At 41.7% G+C, this 15,750-nt stretch overlaps 2 protein-coding genes across 5 annotated transcripts in view; one reads left to right on the forward strand and one right to left on the reverse strand.

The window, feature by feature from the left end:
- Positions 1 to 2,716, reverse strand: part of aamdc (adipogenesis associated, Mth938 domain containing) — a 40,207-nt gene extending 37,491 nt beyond the window's left edge. The window contains exon 1 of one of the 2 annotated variants that reach the window (XM_067985630.1): positions 2,629 to 2,716. The gene's annotated coding sequence lies outside the window, so the exon portion shown is untranslated. The other variant, XM_067985629.1, reaches the window with a different exon arrangement.
- A 32-nt stretch (positions 2,717 to 2,748) lies between these two features.
- The window catches only part of rsf1a (remodeling and spacing factor 1a), an 83,741-nt gene continuing 70,739 nt past the window's right edge, over positions 2,749 to 15,750 (forward strand). For 2 of the 3 annotated variants that reach the window (XM_067985627.1, XM_067985626.1), the window contains exon 1: positions 2,749 to 2,928. In XM_067985627.1, coding sequence (XP_067841728.1) covers positions 2,799 to 2,928 — 130 coding nt within the window. In that variant the 5' untranslated portion in view covers positions 2,749 to 2,798. The remainder of the gene's footprint in view (positions 2,929 to 15,750) is intronic. The other variant, XM_067985625.1, reaches the window with a different exon arrangement.

Here is a 15,750-nt window from a genome sequence, read left to right on the forward strand (position 1 = left end):
CACCTAGCTTTACCTCTCCACTTCTCCACTACCTCTCGACCCCTCCATTTCCTCTATTTTCAGACTGCCATCCAGTCTTAGAATGAGCCGCAATTTCCCCCAGTTAAACAAACATCGAGAAGACCAAAGCCATCATCATCCTCCCCACCACCAACTCCGTACCTTTGCCCAATTCCATCCCCCTCCCCTGCTACCGTCTCACGTTGAACCAGGCTGTTCGGAGCCTCTGCGCCCTATTTCACCGAGCTGCGCATCCAACCTCATATCCTTTCCATCACAAAAAACGCCTACTCCCACCTCCAAAACATCTCCCGCCTCCACCCCTGCCTCAGTCCATTTGTTGCTGAAACCTTCATCCATACTTTTTTCACCTCCAGACGCGACTATTCTAATGCTCTCCTGGCCGGCCTCCCATCCTCCAACATCCGTATAGCAACATGTCCCCTGACTATTGTTCTGCTCTGAAACGGTTTGCTTGGAATTGAGGAAGAGCAGGTTCTGCCCAGAGGGTACTTTCCTACCCTCTCTATAAAAGGGTAATGCCTAGCCTCTGTTCTTCACCTCCAGCCAGAAAGTAAGAGGTCATTCACTTTGGATCCAGGGTCCAAGAAAGACTAGAGTATTTTTTTTAAATGGTGATAAACTAGGAACTGGACACCATGTCGCTTCTGGTTCTTTTGCCAATTACCTTAAATTTGTATCCTCTGGTTACCGACCCACCCACCAGTGGAAACAGTTTCTCCCTATTTACTCTATTAAAATCCTTCATAGTTTTGAACACCTATCAAATCTCCCCTTAACATTCTTTGCTCTAGGGAGAACAAACCCAGCTTCTCTAATCTCTACATAATGTAAACAAAAAGGGCACAATGATGAATGATGGTGAAAATGCTAATAAGCTAGGCTTGAAAGTTGTTTCCCCAAAGACTAAACACCAAAAAATTAATGAGTGTCCCGGTAATTGATAAACACCTGGTGCTGAGCAGTTGTCTGGCATAGACCCTCCCTCAAATTGTGAGCACAGGGTGATAAACAGCAAACACACAAGTTCAGTCAGAATTTTAAACAGAAAGCTGCAGGTGCTGTGGGAGAACCTTCACTACACAGACTGCAGAGGTTCAAGAAGGTGGCTCACCACCACCTTCTCAAGGCCCGAGTGGCCCTGGAGAGGGAGCACACGGTGTCTGCCGGTACACTTGAGGCTTTCCATGACCGGTGGGCACCGCAGGGACTGGAGTGCATCCTGGATCAATGTAATAAAATTATTTGACATTTATTTTAGGTTTATTGGTTTACTGCACATGAACACACCCTAACCCCCCTTCTTATAAGGGGGGCCTAAACACTTAAAAAAAAACACCTTTTCAAGGGCAATTAGGGATGGGCAATAAACGCTGGCTCACATCCCATGAACGAATAAAAAAAGTTTGTTTTGCTATGCTCAGAGGGTTAGAATGCAGGAGAATAGTTAGAAGTTATGGAGGGTTGAGAGGGGGGGGTGCTGGTGTAGTAGAGCTGGGTGTCATCAGAACAGATGTGGAAGCTGACCCCATGTCTGTGTATGAGATCACTTAAGGGAAATCTTATAGATAAGAGGTGACCAAGGATATATCCTTGCAAGACTCCAGAAGTAACAGTACGAGGACTGACAGAAGCCATTGACAGAGGTGCTCTCGCTGACACGGGGAAGTGTAGCATATTCGTTATTCTGTGTTATTATATGAAGAAAATGTGTACTGATTTAATTAAGTGTGTCTGCACATAACTGTTGCGCTGTAGGTTCACTTGTGGTCTATGAAATAAAGCAGCTTAATGATTGGTATCTGGCCTCGTCTCAATAAATATTTTCTCAGACCGCCTTCGAAAATATTAGAAAAAAAACACGCGAGGGGATGCGTGCAAGACACAATATCCAGTAGTCAAATGGGAAATGCATGGTTACATCTCCTGGGTTAAGCTATAGTAGAAAATTGACATTGGGGCAGCGAGAGTCAACCCAAGAGAAATGGCATCTGCTTACAAGGGCAGCTGAACCCGATCTACTGCAGCCCCAATTTTTTTTTTCTTTAAAAAAAAACAAGTGGCAACGATGGTTAAAGTTACCCAGGGAGGTAAAAGTGTTCGTTTTACAAAACACAACCCCCTGGGGATGTCACCTGTCTGGTTTTGGACCAAACAGTCTGGAAATGTCTCAAATGTTTGCAAACCAAACAAGTTTTTTTTGTAAAAAAAAAAGAAAAGAAATCATCTGGTGATGTGGAGACATGAAATTATTCAGTGTTTTCAATTAATTTTCATCAAGCAGCAAGGCAACTCAAGCCCTGACGCCCGCCCCTTGACCTATACCCTGCAGCTTGAAATAGGTAGGCCTGACCCGGCTCCAAAAACTGCTCATTTTCTAATTTAGACTCACCTATTTATTCCACTTAGCAAAACAAAATAACAGAATACAGTTCGTTTCTTCTTTGGGTCTCACTTTTTTTTTAAAAAAAACAAACAAACAAACATTGAAGTAACTTTTTTTTTTGGTCTCTCACTAACTTATAACTCACTCCCTAAGCGGTTGCTAACGAACCGTTGCGCAGGCAACGGCCGCTCTTGGTCCATCGGTTCGATTCCTCTACTTACGCCTTGCTGAGCCGGGTGCAGGACGGGATATCGGCGGACTCTTCCTGCCCGTGTCGCTGGTTTTTCCTCCCTCCCACCCCTCCATTTGTTTACCTCGCTCCCTCCGAGCGAAAGGAAGCGCTGCGCACGCCGGGATAGCGGAGGAGGTCGGTTAGTCCTCCGACACTAAGATGGCGGCGGTCGCCTCTAAACCCAATTTCGCCGTTGTCTGTTCTTTCCTAGAGCGCTATGGCGCCTCGCTGGAACTGCCCGAATTCACCTTCCCCGAGCTGGAAGAAGCGCTGGAAAACAAAAAGTCCGGTAAGAAAAAGAAAATCCTCTCGGAAAATAAATCTAAAATGGTTATTGTGAGGTAAATGTTGTTAATAAAGCACAGACCTGAATTCTCCAGCATCCCCCCGCCCCCCCCCCATGTCTATTATGTGGGGTAACCATGCATTGTTGCATGGTTATAGAATTTTTAAAAACTGAGAAACTATCCTAATCTCGTCACCTTTAATCCCCAACAAACGAATTATCAACTACTTTTTAAAAATATTTTAAAATGAAACGAAAAAAAAACCCAACAACCAATTGCCAAATATCAAGCGCCTTTTAATAACGCGCATGCGCGTACATCACTTGAGACTTCCTGTTAAAAGTAATACGAAAAAAAAATGAAAATATCTCACCTGGTTTACTTTTTTTTTTCTATTTTCAAACCTTTTTTCTTGCTCGCCATCTTGCTTTTAATCCCCCTCTCTTTCTCCTCTTTCCCCCCCCCCTTTTGTTTTCTTTCTCTCTTTTCCAGCATTGATTCCTTGTTTCTTTTGTTATTTTCCCTTATTTTAAAAAAAACATTTCCACATATGTTTTTGGTTTTCTTATTTGTAGCTTGTATAAATCTACGTAACTTGTTTTCTAAAACACATAAGCGTCCCATTTGGGTTTCAAACATGGTTTTATGTATTGTTTGCTTTTTTTTTTTCCACCCCTCAGCAAGTGAGAAACTAAGGTTGTGCAAAATGTAACTGCTATGCTGAAGGCAAACTACTTAATCCTACTACTTCTGTAGTAAGTGCTATTTATATAAAGCAGATTCTCTGGTTTAATCTGTTGTGACATCATAGCAGCATTAAAATATCCACAGCTGTACTCAATTGACAATTGAAATTTGTTGATACTGTTTCATCCACTTTGGGGTGATAATGACCATGTTTCTGTTGTGCGTTAGCAGTTCCACTTGAATCAGAAGCCTCCATAAAAACTTTTGTCGAATAGTTAAGTAACTTGAGCTTGGGCTGGTAGGGGCTTGTGCTCATTGTGATTATTACAAAGTGAATATTTTATAATGAGCTCCTTCAGTGGCTCATGGTGCAGTACTGAGTAACACAGACTAGAGGTTCAAAAGCAAAATACTGCGGCTGCTGGAAATCTGAAATAAAAACAGAAAATGCTGGAGAAGCTCAGCAAGTCAGGCAGCATCTGTGGAGAAAGAAACAGAGTTAATGTTTCAGGTCGAAAACCTTTCGAACTGATGAAAGGACTTTGACCTGAAACGTTGACTCTTGTTTCTTTCTCCACAGATGCTGCCTGACTTGCTGAGCTTATCCAACATTTTCTGTTTTTATTACAGACTAGAGGTTCTGAGTTTGATTCCTAGTCTGTATTGAGTTAGCTGATCTTGGCTGTTGTACTGGGCTAGGAAGGGGGAAAAGCAGCTAGTGTTCCTGTTCTTGCTTGCAATCCAGTAATAATCTGCTGGAAAGTGTGATTGAGGACAGGAGTGGATTGTGCGGTGATGTCCTACACAGATAAACAGCTTGTCAACCACAGTGGCTAGGCTCACACATGAAGAATGGCAGCTTGGATGAGGTACTAGAAGCTGCTGACACTTGTGGTACTTTACTGAACTAAACATTAGAAAAGTCTGAGGTACACACGTTGGATGTAAGAATAGTAGATGGGAATATATTAAAAGTGGGAAAGCACTTTGATGGTGAGGCACACGTGAACAGGGGTTTACGGGTCCAGTTATGTGACATGAAAAGCTAGCTCACCATTGCAAAAAACCATCAAAAATGCTATGGGATGATGGGCTTCATCACAGGAGGTTGAGAATCTAAAAGCAAGGAAGTACTGCTGCAATTATGCAGGGCACTGATCAAACCTCATTTCAAATAAAAACAGAAAATGCTGGAAATACTCAGCTCTGTCAACATCTATAATCAGAAAAAAGAGGTTATGATGTTTCTGGCGTACTCTTCATCAGAAACATCATGATCTGTCTTTTCTCTTTACAGATATGGACTGAGATATTGTGTAGTTCTGTTTTTTTATTTCAGATTAGCAGATTTCCTTTTATTTTTTTCATTTGGAGTATTGTGTTCAGTTTTGACAGCCCAACTAAGGAGTTGTATACTTTCCTGGAAGAAAGTCTAGTGACAATTTCACCAGGATGATCCCTGGGATGAAGGGGCTAAATTATGAGGAGAGACTGGGTGTTACTCCCTAGAGACCAGGAGCTTAAGAATTGGTTTGATTGAGGTGTTTAAAATAATGAACGCAATTGGTAGATGAGGAACAACGTCCCTCTTGTCGGGGAATCCAGATCAATTTAATTTGAAATTTAACTAAATCAGTTAATAGCGATTGTAAGAAAATTTTCTTCACTTCAAGGATTGTAAGAAAGTGAAATGCATTATCTCAGGGCCATAGATCCAAAATCAATTGACAGGCTTAAAAGGGAGACAGATACTTACTTGGGAAGCAAGGGTAATAAAGGATGTGGAGAAAAGATAGAAAATAGGAATTAAATACATAAAGCTGCCACGACAGAGCAAGTTTAACGGGACATGTATCCCAACAAGAGTCAGTGCCTTAAACAACAATAACTTGTATTTATATACTCCTTTAACATAGTAAAATGTCCCAAGGCACTCAAATAAAGGAGGAAAAAAGTTTGATATCTGGAGCCAGCACATGGTGACATTTTATCACATGCGTTTGTGCAGCCCACCTTTAATAGAACTGCTTTGTCTGCAACCTCTCATCCCTGCACCATTGGTCATGCTGTTTTTGAAGCTCTAAAACATTATTGTAGACTGTCAGTTTCATGAATTCTATAGTTGCATCAAAGATACTTTTCAACCAGTCAGATTTAATTACGCAAAAGAGGTGTGATCAAGTCACTTTGCAGCTACTGTAACACATAGCTGTCATGTGAATGAAAAATGCCGGAACTGTACTGCTGTTTTCATCACTCTGATCTGAGCACAGGTTTCAAACCTGGTCCAAAGGAGTGGAATTACGTTTTTATTAATACATTAAAAAATAGTAAGGTTATATTTGCTCATGTGAATGCCTTATACTTTTTTTAAAAAATGTATATAATTTGTTGTTACTGCAAGTTTCTTACTCAGCTGGTCTCAACTTGCTCCAGATGATCTGGAGAAAAGGCGGGTAAATTGAAATACAGATCAGCCATGATCTAATACAATGGTGGAACAGACTTGAGGGGCTGAATGGTCTACTCCTATTCCTATGAGTGACAGACATGATGGTGAGCTTCGTTCACCCCCCCTTGCAATTATCTCCACTCTTGTATGTCCGGAATCATGTTGGGGTAAGGTTTTGAGGGTACCTCACAATTTGCTATTCGATCTTTGGGGTGGGGGAGGGCAGGCATCACAGCTCAATCATCTCCTCACGTGATGCCCAAATAGATGCACTTTCCAGCAGGGGTCACTGGATTGTGAACAGCAGGAAAAATCCCCCCACTCACTAGCCCAGAGGTACTGTCGCCAAATGGTGGTGTGCTTACTGCAGCTAACTCAAGATAGTCTGGGAATCATTTCTGACCTGTATCACTCAGTTACACCCCAGCTTTACCAGCTGAGCTGTAGGGAAGCTATGCAATGAGCTTTGTTATATATGTCATGGTCCTCTGGGCAACCTGTAGGAATGAATGCGAAGCTTTGGTCTGCTCATGTTGAAAGTTTTCTGGCTAGATAGAGAGAGTGCATCTCTGCTGAAAATTAATGGTGAAACATTTTTAGGATTAGATACTTTTAATTAGGTGTTTGGTCATAGAGTGCTAATGTTTTGCTGCCATTTCATTCATTAAGCTTTAAAGTTTGACGTGGCCAGTTAACCCATTGAAATATTTGGGACTCTTAATCTAAAATTCATATGGTATCCCAGTTGTTTAGGAATCCAATATATTTAAAGAGCTTGAGAAGCAGCAAAAATAGGCATTGTGCCACTGAATCGATCTGACATGCTTTAAAATTGTAGTACTTGTAATGTGGCCTACTTGCCCCTCACCTGTGATGCTTGGCAGTTCTCAGTTTCAGAACCTCCATTCAGATTTTAGCAACCCTGGAGTGTTGCTGGAGCCAAGACTGGTGAGGTGGCGAGGGAGGAAAGAGAGGCTAAAAAAGACTTTATAAAGAAAATGTCTTTGGTTGCGATTATGGCCCTCAAAGCAACATTACTTAGTGCCCCTGCTTTCAATTATTCTACCTAAGCGATGAAGTTTATTTCTTATTACTGAGGATTCACATGCTTGTGTAAACTTTCACTCCTCTTCCCCTCCCCAGTAACATGTTCTTCATTCAAATGAAAGAGGTAGTGTGTCCCAGTGATAGGATTTTTGCCTAGAATTCACAAAGATTTCACAGTAACCCCATAAGGCCTAAATAAACACCCTAAGTAATCCACTGCAGAGTGTTAGGACAATGGGCACAATAAATGGAAGAGGTACTGTGCAATATGATGAAGTATGATCAAAAAGTGAATATCTTGGCTTTTTTTTAGTAGGCTGTGTTGACTGTATACAGGCTGTACAGATGTAAGCTGATGTCGTTTGCATCAAATGATTTAGTTCTTGGCCGAGCTCTATTTAAATATCCAAAAGTTTAACATAGAATTCCTATGCCTGTAGCTCAGGTGAACAGAAGCTCTTGTATTGATAAAGTATTCCAGATATCTTGTGGTTCTGCACACATTTTTGTATTTTCTAAATCACAGAAATAAATCAAATGTCTAGTGCCCTTTTTGCAGGGACTGATTGTGATTTTGCTTCGATTTAACGCCAACTTAATTGCATGCATGTGTTGATTTTATTTATTCCTGTTTGACATTTACAAAATACAGAAGGGATGGTATACTCCCAATGTCCAAAGATTACACCAGTGTTTGGAGATTTTTTTTCTTCTCCTTAGTCTTCAGTCCTAAGATGATAAATGGATACCATTTCATTGGCCCATTAAAATTCCATGTTATCTGAATCAGGTCAAACATTGATGGACTATAGGTTTGATGAATTGTGTGATTGTGTTTAGTCTAAAGTGAGTGGGACTCTAGAAAAGTTGCAAGTGCTCCGTTGTTTGCAGTGAGTGTTTAAGTTTAAAAAAACAAAACTCCCCTCCTCCTGGAGGCAGTGATTAATGTGCCATTCTGTCAGAGCGTAAGTTTGAGCTCTGTCACTCTTGAGGAGCCCTTGTTTATATGAAGGACATTGTGTGAAGATGAGAGAAATTCCTTCAGGTCAAATTTAACCTAAGGAGAAATCTTTTATGGTCTTTCAAAACTATCTGTTGCAAACAATACATTAAATAACCACAAAAGTGTGTATTTCTGTAGTGCACTGAATTCAATAACCTAGCACTTAAGGCTTTGAGACCTACCTTTGTTGTAAAAATAAATTGTCCTTTTTGTTTACATTATGATGTACACATAATATTGTGTTATATTTCTCTTCCTCTGAAAGTTTTATCTCTTTGGGATCCATGAGGAGGCACATTGTATTGTCAGAAGGTGCAGGGTTCAAACCTGAGAAGTAGCTTCCTGATGCTCACTGTCTCAGCTCACATACGAAGAATGAGATACTGGAAGGCTGATGGCAAACATAGAACATAATCCCAGTATGAATCAACACCTTCTAAGGAAGAGGCAAAAAGTCTAATCCTCATTGAAAGTGAGGACAGAGGTTAGAAGAGTTGTTAAAGCATGAGATGGGAATAGAAGGGTATCATGATAGGGTTGGATGAAGGAGAGAGGAGGCTTGTGTGGAGCATAAACGCCGGCGTAGATTAGTTGGGCTGAATGGCGTGTTTCTATGCTGTAGGTTCAATGTAATGCTTTGCCATAGGGAATAGTTGAAGCACAGACCATTGCTTCTTTTATGGGAAGAGTGGACAGACATTTAAAGCAGAGGAAAATACAGGGCTGTAAGCGAGGAAGATACAGGATTTTGAGAGAGGGCAGTAGGATCTTGGAACATAAGTTTGAGCTGTGTCACTCATAAGGAGCCCTTGTTTATATGAAGGACATTGTTCGAAGATGAGAGAAATTCCTTCAGGTCAAATTTCACCTAAAGAGAAGTAGGATCTTGGGTTTGGAACGCTGCAGCAAAAAGCCAGTACAGACATGATGGGCCAAATAGCCTCCTGTGCAGTAAACCTCTTATGATTCTGTAGTTTCCAAGGCATTTATTGGAAAACTATGCAATTCTCAAACCATTGTACCAGTGAAAAATATCCTTGTATCTCTGCTTTACACTATATACTAGTGAGCATGTTTTCTAGTTCGTACCATTGGCTTCTTGATTCTATAATCCACTGTATGACTGCAAAAAATTGTTTGAGAACCAAAAGAATGTCCATACTCTAGAATCATAGAAATTACAGCACAGAAAGAGGCCATCAGGTTTGTGCCTGTACTAGCTCTTCAACTGGAGCTATCTATTCTAATTATATTTCCCTGCTCTTTCCAAGTATCCTTTTGTATTCTTCCTTTTCAAATACTTATCCACTTCCCTTTCAATTGATGTTATAGTCTCTGCCACAGTAGCCACTTGTCGTGAGGGATTCCATCTACTAATAACCATCTGTGAGAAAATGCAAGTGTCAGCTTGGCTCAGTGGTAGCATTCTTGCCTCTTAAGTCAAAAGGGCCATGGCTTCAAGGCCCTGTACAGGACTGGGTGCATAATCTAGGCGGCCACTCCAATACAGTACTGAAGGAATACCGCTTTATCACAAGTACCTTATGTTGGCTGAGACATTACTATTCCTCTCAAAACCAAGCTCCAGATTTCAATCATGCCACTGTGAGTACTTCTCAAATGGAGGTCATGCACTTCCACTTAGGATGCGAAGGAGTGAAATTGTAGGTCCAATACTTTGAACTTTCAGGGTCCTTTCGGTTGCTGCATGGAAACTAGGATAACTCCTCTCATAGCATTCCCTGGCCTAAAGAGCCAGAAAAAGAGAGGGAACACCATTCAACCCCATCTTGGTCAGCGTCTCACAGCTAGGCCGATCATGAATGAAAGTCCAGAGGTGTTTGGAGCAGCAAATTGACCAAGGGCTACAGGCGAAAGGGAAATGAGTTATGTCATATCACTAATCTGCACTGCTTCAGCTTAACGTGGTAGGATTGTTCTGTTTTTCAATCATTTTTGTATGTATGTGTGTGTGTGCTGGTGGTGGCTGTTAGTATAGATGCTAGTTGTTTGTAGGCTGTAGAATCTTGCTGCACAATGGTAAGTCATACAGGAGGATTAATAATCGTAGCATTGTGACTGCAAGTTTCTAGAGAAAATCAGTTGACTACCAATAAATTCCAGGTCTGGTCTATACTTTAGGGTGGTAAAGTGCAATACAGGATCATGATTCGTAGCTGAAAAGCTCTGTCTTATAAGAACATAAGAAATTGGAGCAGGAGTAGGCCAATCGGCCCCTTGAGCCTGCTCCGCCATTCAATAAGATCATGGCTGATCTGATCCCAACCACAAATCTAAAGAACACAAGAAGTCGGAGCAGGACCCGGCCACATAGCCCCCGGGCCCTCTCCGCCACCCACAGGGCATTGACCGATCCGAACTCAGCTTCATGTCCAATTTCCTGCCCGCTCCCCATAACCCCTAATTCCCTTTACTTCTAGGAAACTGTCTATTTCTGTTTTAAATTTATCTAATGATGTAGCTTCCACAGCTTCCTGGGGCAGCAAATTCCACAGACCTACCACCCTCTGAGTGAAGAAGTTTCTCCTCATCTCAGTTTTGAAAGAGCAGCCCCTTATTCTAAGATTATGCCTCCTAGTTCTAGTTTCACCCATCTTTGGGAACATCCTTACTGCATCCACCCGATCAAGACCCTTCACAATCTTATATGTTTCAATAAGATCGCCTCTCATTCTTCTGAACTCCAATGAGTAGAGTCCCAATCTACTCAACCTCTCCTCATATGTCCGCCCCCTCATCCCCGGGATTAACCGAGTGAACCTTCTTTGTACTGCCTCGAGAGCAAGTATGTCTTTTCTTAAGTATGGAGACCAAAACTGTATGCAGTATTCCAGGTGCGGTCTCACCAATACCTTATATAACTGCAGCAATACCTCCTTGTTTTTATATTCTATCCCCCTAGCAATAAAAGCCAACATTCCGTTGGCTTTCTTGATCACCTGCTGCACCTGCATACCAACTTTTTGATTTTCTTGCACTAGGACCCCCAGATCCCTTTGTACTGCAATACTTTCCAGTCTCTCGCCATTAAGAAAATAACTTGCTCTCTGATTTTTCCTGCCAAAGTGCATAACCTCACATTTTCCAATATTATATTGCATCTGCCAAATCTCCGCCCACTCACCCAGCCTGTCTATATCCCCTTGCAGGTTTTTTATGTCCTCCTCACTCTCTACTTTCCCTCCCATCTTTGTATCATCTGCAAATTTTGATATGTTGCACTCGGTCCCCTCCTCCAAATCGTTAATATAGATTGTAAAGAGTTGGGGACCCAGCACCGACCCCTGTGGAACACCACTGGTTACTGGTTGCCAGTCCGAAAATGAACCATTTATCCCAACTCTCTGCTTCCTGTTCGATAACCAATCCTCCACCCATGCCAGAATATTACCCCCAATCCCGTGATTTTTTATCTTAAGTAATAATCTTTTATGTGGCACCTTGTCGAATGCCTTCTGGAAGTCTAAATACACTATGTCCACTGGTTCCCCTTTATCCACCCTATACGTTATATCCTCGAAGAACTCAAGCAAATTTGTCAGACATGACTTCCCCTTCATAAAGCCATGCTGACTTTGTCCTATTAAATTATGCTTATGCTGTTGGAATGTGTATTTATTGCTAATCTTAGTGCTACTGTACAGCATAAAGCTTTTTTTCCATGCATGCATATCGGTTGTATTATCAGTCTTCAAAATCTTCCCCAATAGTTCAGTGAGTTTTTCAGATCAGCTAGCACTGCCAATTTAATTCTTGGTCAGTGCTGAATTGGCAGATCTTAAGCCAGTCAGCACAATTGGCCTCTATATCCACTGACTAGATTTTTGGGGTGGGGGGAAGAATCTAACTGGTTCTCACTTTTCTGATCACTGTCTAGTGAATTCACTTCCCACGCTGCAGTGTGCACGCACACACACGCATCAGGTTTGGTTATGAAGCCTTCTGTAGTTGAATAATTTTGACACTTGCCTTGTAAGCTTACATGTGATGAATGGCCGCTGGAAAGCTGTTGGTGCACGTGGAGCTGTACCCCGACATGACTCACCATCATTAGGGGTGGTGAGACATTTGTATAGCCATAGGGGGTCTGAGTGAGAAGGTCTGATGATTGTAGGAGGAAGGGAAGACTGAGGTGAGGGATTCCACGGTTTTGAGAGCCTGAGAAAGAAGGTAACTTCTATCAGCCAAGTGTATAAGAAAGACTTGCATTTACACAATGCCTTTCACGACCTCAGGATGTCCCAAAACGCTTTACAACCAATGAGGTGCTTTTTTTAAAAAAAAAGGTGTAGTCACTATTGTAATGTAGGAAACGTGGCCAATTTGTGCACAGCAAGCTCCCACAAACAGCATTGTAACAATGACTGGATAATTTTACTGGATAATTTTTTTTATGATGTTGGTTGAGGGATAAATATTGGGAACTCCCTGCTCCTCTTCTTCGAAATAGTGCCATGGGGCCTCAGTTTAACGTCTCATCCGAAAGATGGCACCTCTGACAGTGCAGCACTCCCTCAGTGATGCACTGGAGTGTCAGCATAGATTTTGTGCTCAAGTCTCTGGAGTGGGTCTTGAACCCACAACCTTCTGACTCAGAAGCAAGAGTGCTACCCACTGAGCCACCTAACAAAATTTAGAAAGAGAATTATGGAAATGCAGTTTTATTACTGGAACAGTGTTGTAACAATACATAATAATCCTGGATCAGTATGACTGGCCAGCGAACTATTTTTTAAACCAGCGATTGCAGTTTTTCAAAATGGGAATTCTCAGCAAAAAATTTAAATATAGTAATTCAGAGAATAACCTGTTTGTTGTATGGCATTCACTTATCAAGAATTTAGAATCATGTGAAAGAAACTTTTTTTTTACTGTGCAATATTTTACACCCTTAATTGTATTCTCATACATTCCAAAATTGACATAGCTTTGTGTCGTCACATTGAATCGAGCTGTTGTATGGTTGATTGTAGAAACAGTAGGTTATGCTGTTTGTACAGGAGGTGACTATGATTTGGGCTGTAAACCTGATGAAAGTGTGATCTGGAGCAAAAAAAAATTGCTGGGAATTTACAATAATTATTTGCATATCAGATTTTGATGTATAAAAGAAAGACCTGCATTTGTATAGCGCCTTTCATGACCTCAAGATGTCCCAAAGTGCTTTACACCGAATGAAGTACTTTTGAAGTGTAGTCACTGTTGTAAATGTAGAAAATAATTTTGGAGTTTTGTTTTGATAACTTATCGGAAATATTTTTTGTAAACCCCATTTGGGAGGGGTTAGGTTGAAAATACTCGATGCATTTAAAATTGATGCTGCATAAACTATACAAAGTTGTACAATTGAAGCAGCTAGCTATCTTTGTGCTTTTCTTTCTCTCTTCAACACCCTCTCCCCCTTCCCCTCCCCCCATAGTTCATGCAGTTCTAATGATTAATGTGCTAGGAGTTCTTGCAAACATGTCATCTACTTCTGTGTGTAATTTGTTACATTTGCACACGTGATTTTATCACTTTAAATAAAATAATGGTCAGCATGTTGATAGTTTATGTTTTGATATTTTTGCTACTTTTCTTCCCAACTTTCCTGAAGGCATATCAACATAGAAACAGAAGCAGGCTATTTAGCACCTCAAGCCTCTTCTGCCATTCAATGAGATCATGGCCGATCTGTGACCTAACTCTTGTATTAACTCTTGCTGGTGCCAGTCACCCTCCAGTACCTCACCCAAGCGGCCATTCTTCATACATGAGCCTGGGTACTGAGCATAAACATGCTATTCAACCTGGTTAGCATCACAGCCAAATCTTATCCAGATCTTGCCAGTCTATTATGGAGTGCTGGCAAGCAATCAGGAGTGGGGACATTAGTTGACGCACCCGTCCTAGCCCAGTGCACGGTGCCCGATTGTGCTACCTCTGTCGCCAAGCTGGCTGAGATCATCTAACTCAGTACAGACTAGGGATCAAGCCTATGTCTTTCCTGATCTGTGTGGCTCAGTGACACACTGCCTCTACCAAGCAAGCCGTTGGAAGATTCTAAAAATATGAAACTTAACTAGTGCCTTAGTCTGTACAATCAGCGTGATGTAAAGTCGTACAGGCCAGGAACGTCCCAGTTTCGATTCTTGTCTGATCACAGCGTGGGCAGCAGTAAGGTTGCAGCAATTTGCCCCAGCAACTCTGGGTTAGGGCGTGGAAACTCAGTCAGGGTTCCTGCTTCTTTATCATGCTTCGTTGACTCTTGCTAGAAAGTGTCCATATGCAGATTACTGATGAGCACAGCTGTAGTCTCTTTGGAAGTCTAACCGATGGAAGTCTAACCGATGGAAGTCTAACCGATGGAAGTCTAACCGATGGAAGTCTAACCGATGGAAGTCTAACCGATGGAAGTCTAACCGATGGAAGTCTAACCGATGGAAGTCTAACCGATGGAAGTCTAACCGATGGAAGTCTAACCGATGGAAGTCTAACCCCAGTGGAACCATACCTAGCAAGAGTGACTGCACACAGCACGCAATGTGTGTGATGACATCACTAATCTCAGGGCTCAATTTTCAGCATTAGATTCAGCATGAAAACCATGGCGAATTGCAGCTTTATACGGACCTTAATCTGGAGAGGATCAGTTTTTATCAATTTAAAAAAAAATCTGTTCATTTATGGTGGAAATCAGACTTTGAGGATACACAGGGGGTAGCAATATTCTACCTGTGAATTGTTTGGTGCTCAAGTGCAACAGCTAGACTCCCCACCCCCATGAATGTTTCTTTTATACAAGGTGCAGTCTGTTTTAACAACATTTTTTAATGTTGGAACTCTGATTCAAGTAACCTGGGATTTTTCACGTGGTGAGTTTGTGATTCCAACTGTGTCGTGAGGGCAGGTCAGAGTGGTTCCCTGCAGGAAGGGAGTGGAAATCAAGGCGCTCCTAGTAAGATGGTTACAGAGGTCTGGAAATTGGCAAACTGCCTGTCCTTTCACTGGGGTGTGATGTGGGGGAGAGGTGAAGGGAGTGAACAGCATGTCGCATGGAACCAGCTAAACCAATTAAAGGGGAGAGTAACGTTCCATAGTATGTCCGGTGAGTTCAGTCCTGTCAATCTCCAGACTACACCCTGTCTCCAGTGTTGCCAAAGTAAGAATTCACTGGACATTTTAGCCCCAGCTTTCACCACCTCCTACAGTCTACCAGTGAACAAAGAACATTTAGCTTTGTAGCTCTGTTGTATAAAGACAGATTAAAATGTATTATAGTTTCATATTCATTATTGGCTTTTGTTCAGAAAAAAAAGCTACTCTTAACTCTTCAGTTGAATTTTGTACCGCAGTGTGTGTTGCTGTAAAGTAGTTGAACATGGTAGATTTACAGAAATGTTTGGGAAGGGGGGGGGGGAATTAGGGAGAAGTAGTACAAGTTAGAAATTCAAAAATGCTGATCTCAGCCAAGATGGTAGTATTCCTATGTTTGGCCTCAGGGCAAGGGAGTGAAAGAATTTGCCAGGATTGCCTGCTTTTGATTACTATCCAGTGGCTTCTGCTGGAAAGTATGCATGGATGTCAGGTAAGAACTGGATCAAGCTTGACTAATTCCTTCCATAGGCAAGTAGA

The sequence above is a fragment of the Heptranchias perlo genome, chromosome 6 (assembly GCF_035084215.1).
Source record: "Heptranchias perlo isolate sHepPer1 chromosome 6, sHepPer1.hap1, whole genome shotgun sequence".
Classification (NCBI taxonomy): domain Eukaryota; kingdom Metazoa; phylum Chordata; class Chondrichthyes; order Hexanchiformes; family Hexanchidae; genus Heptranchias; species Heptranchias perlo.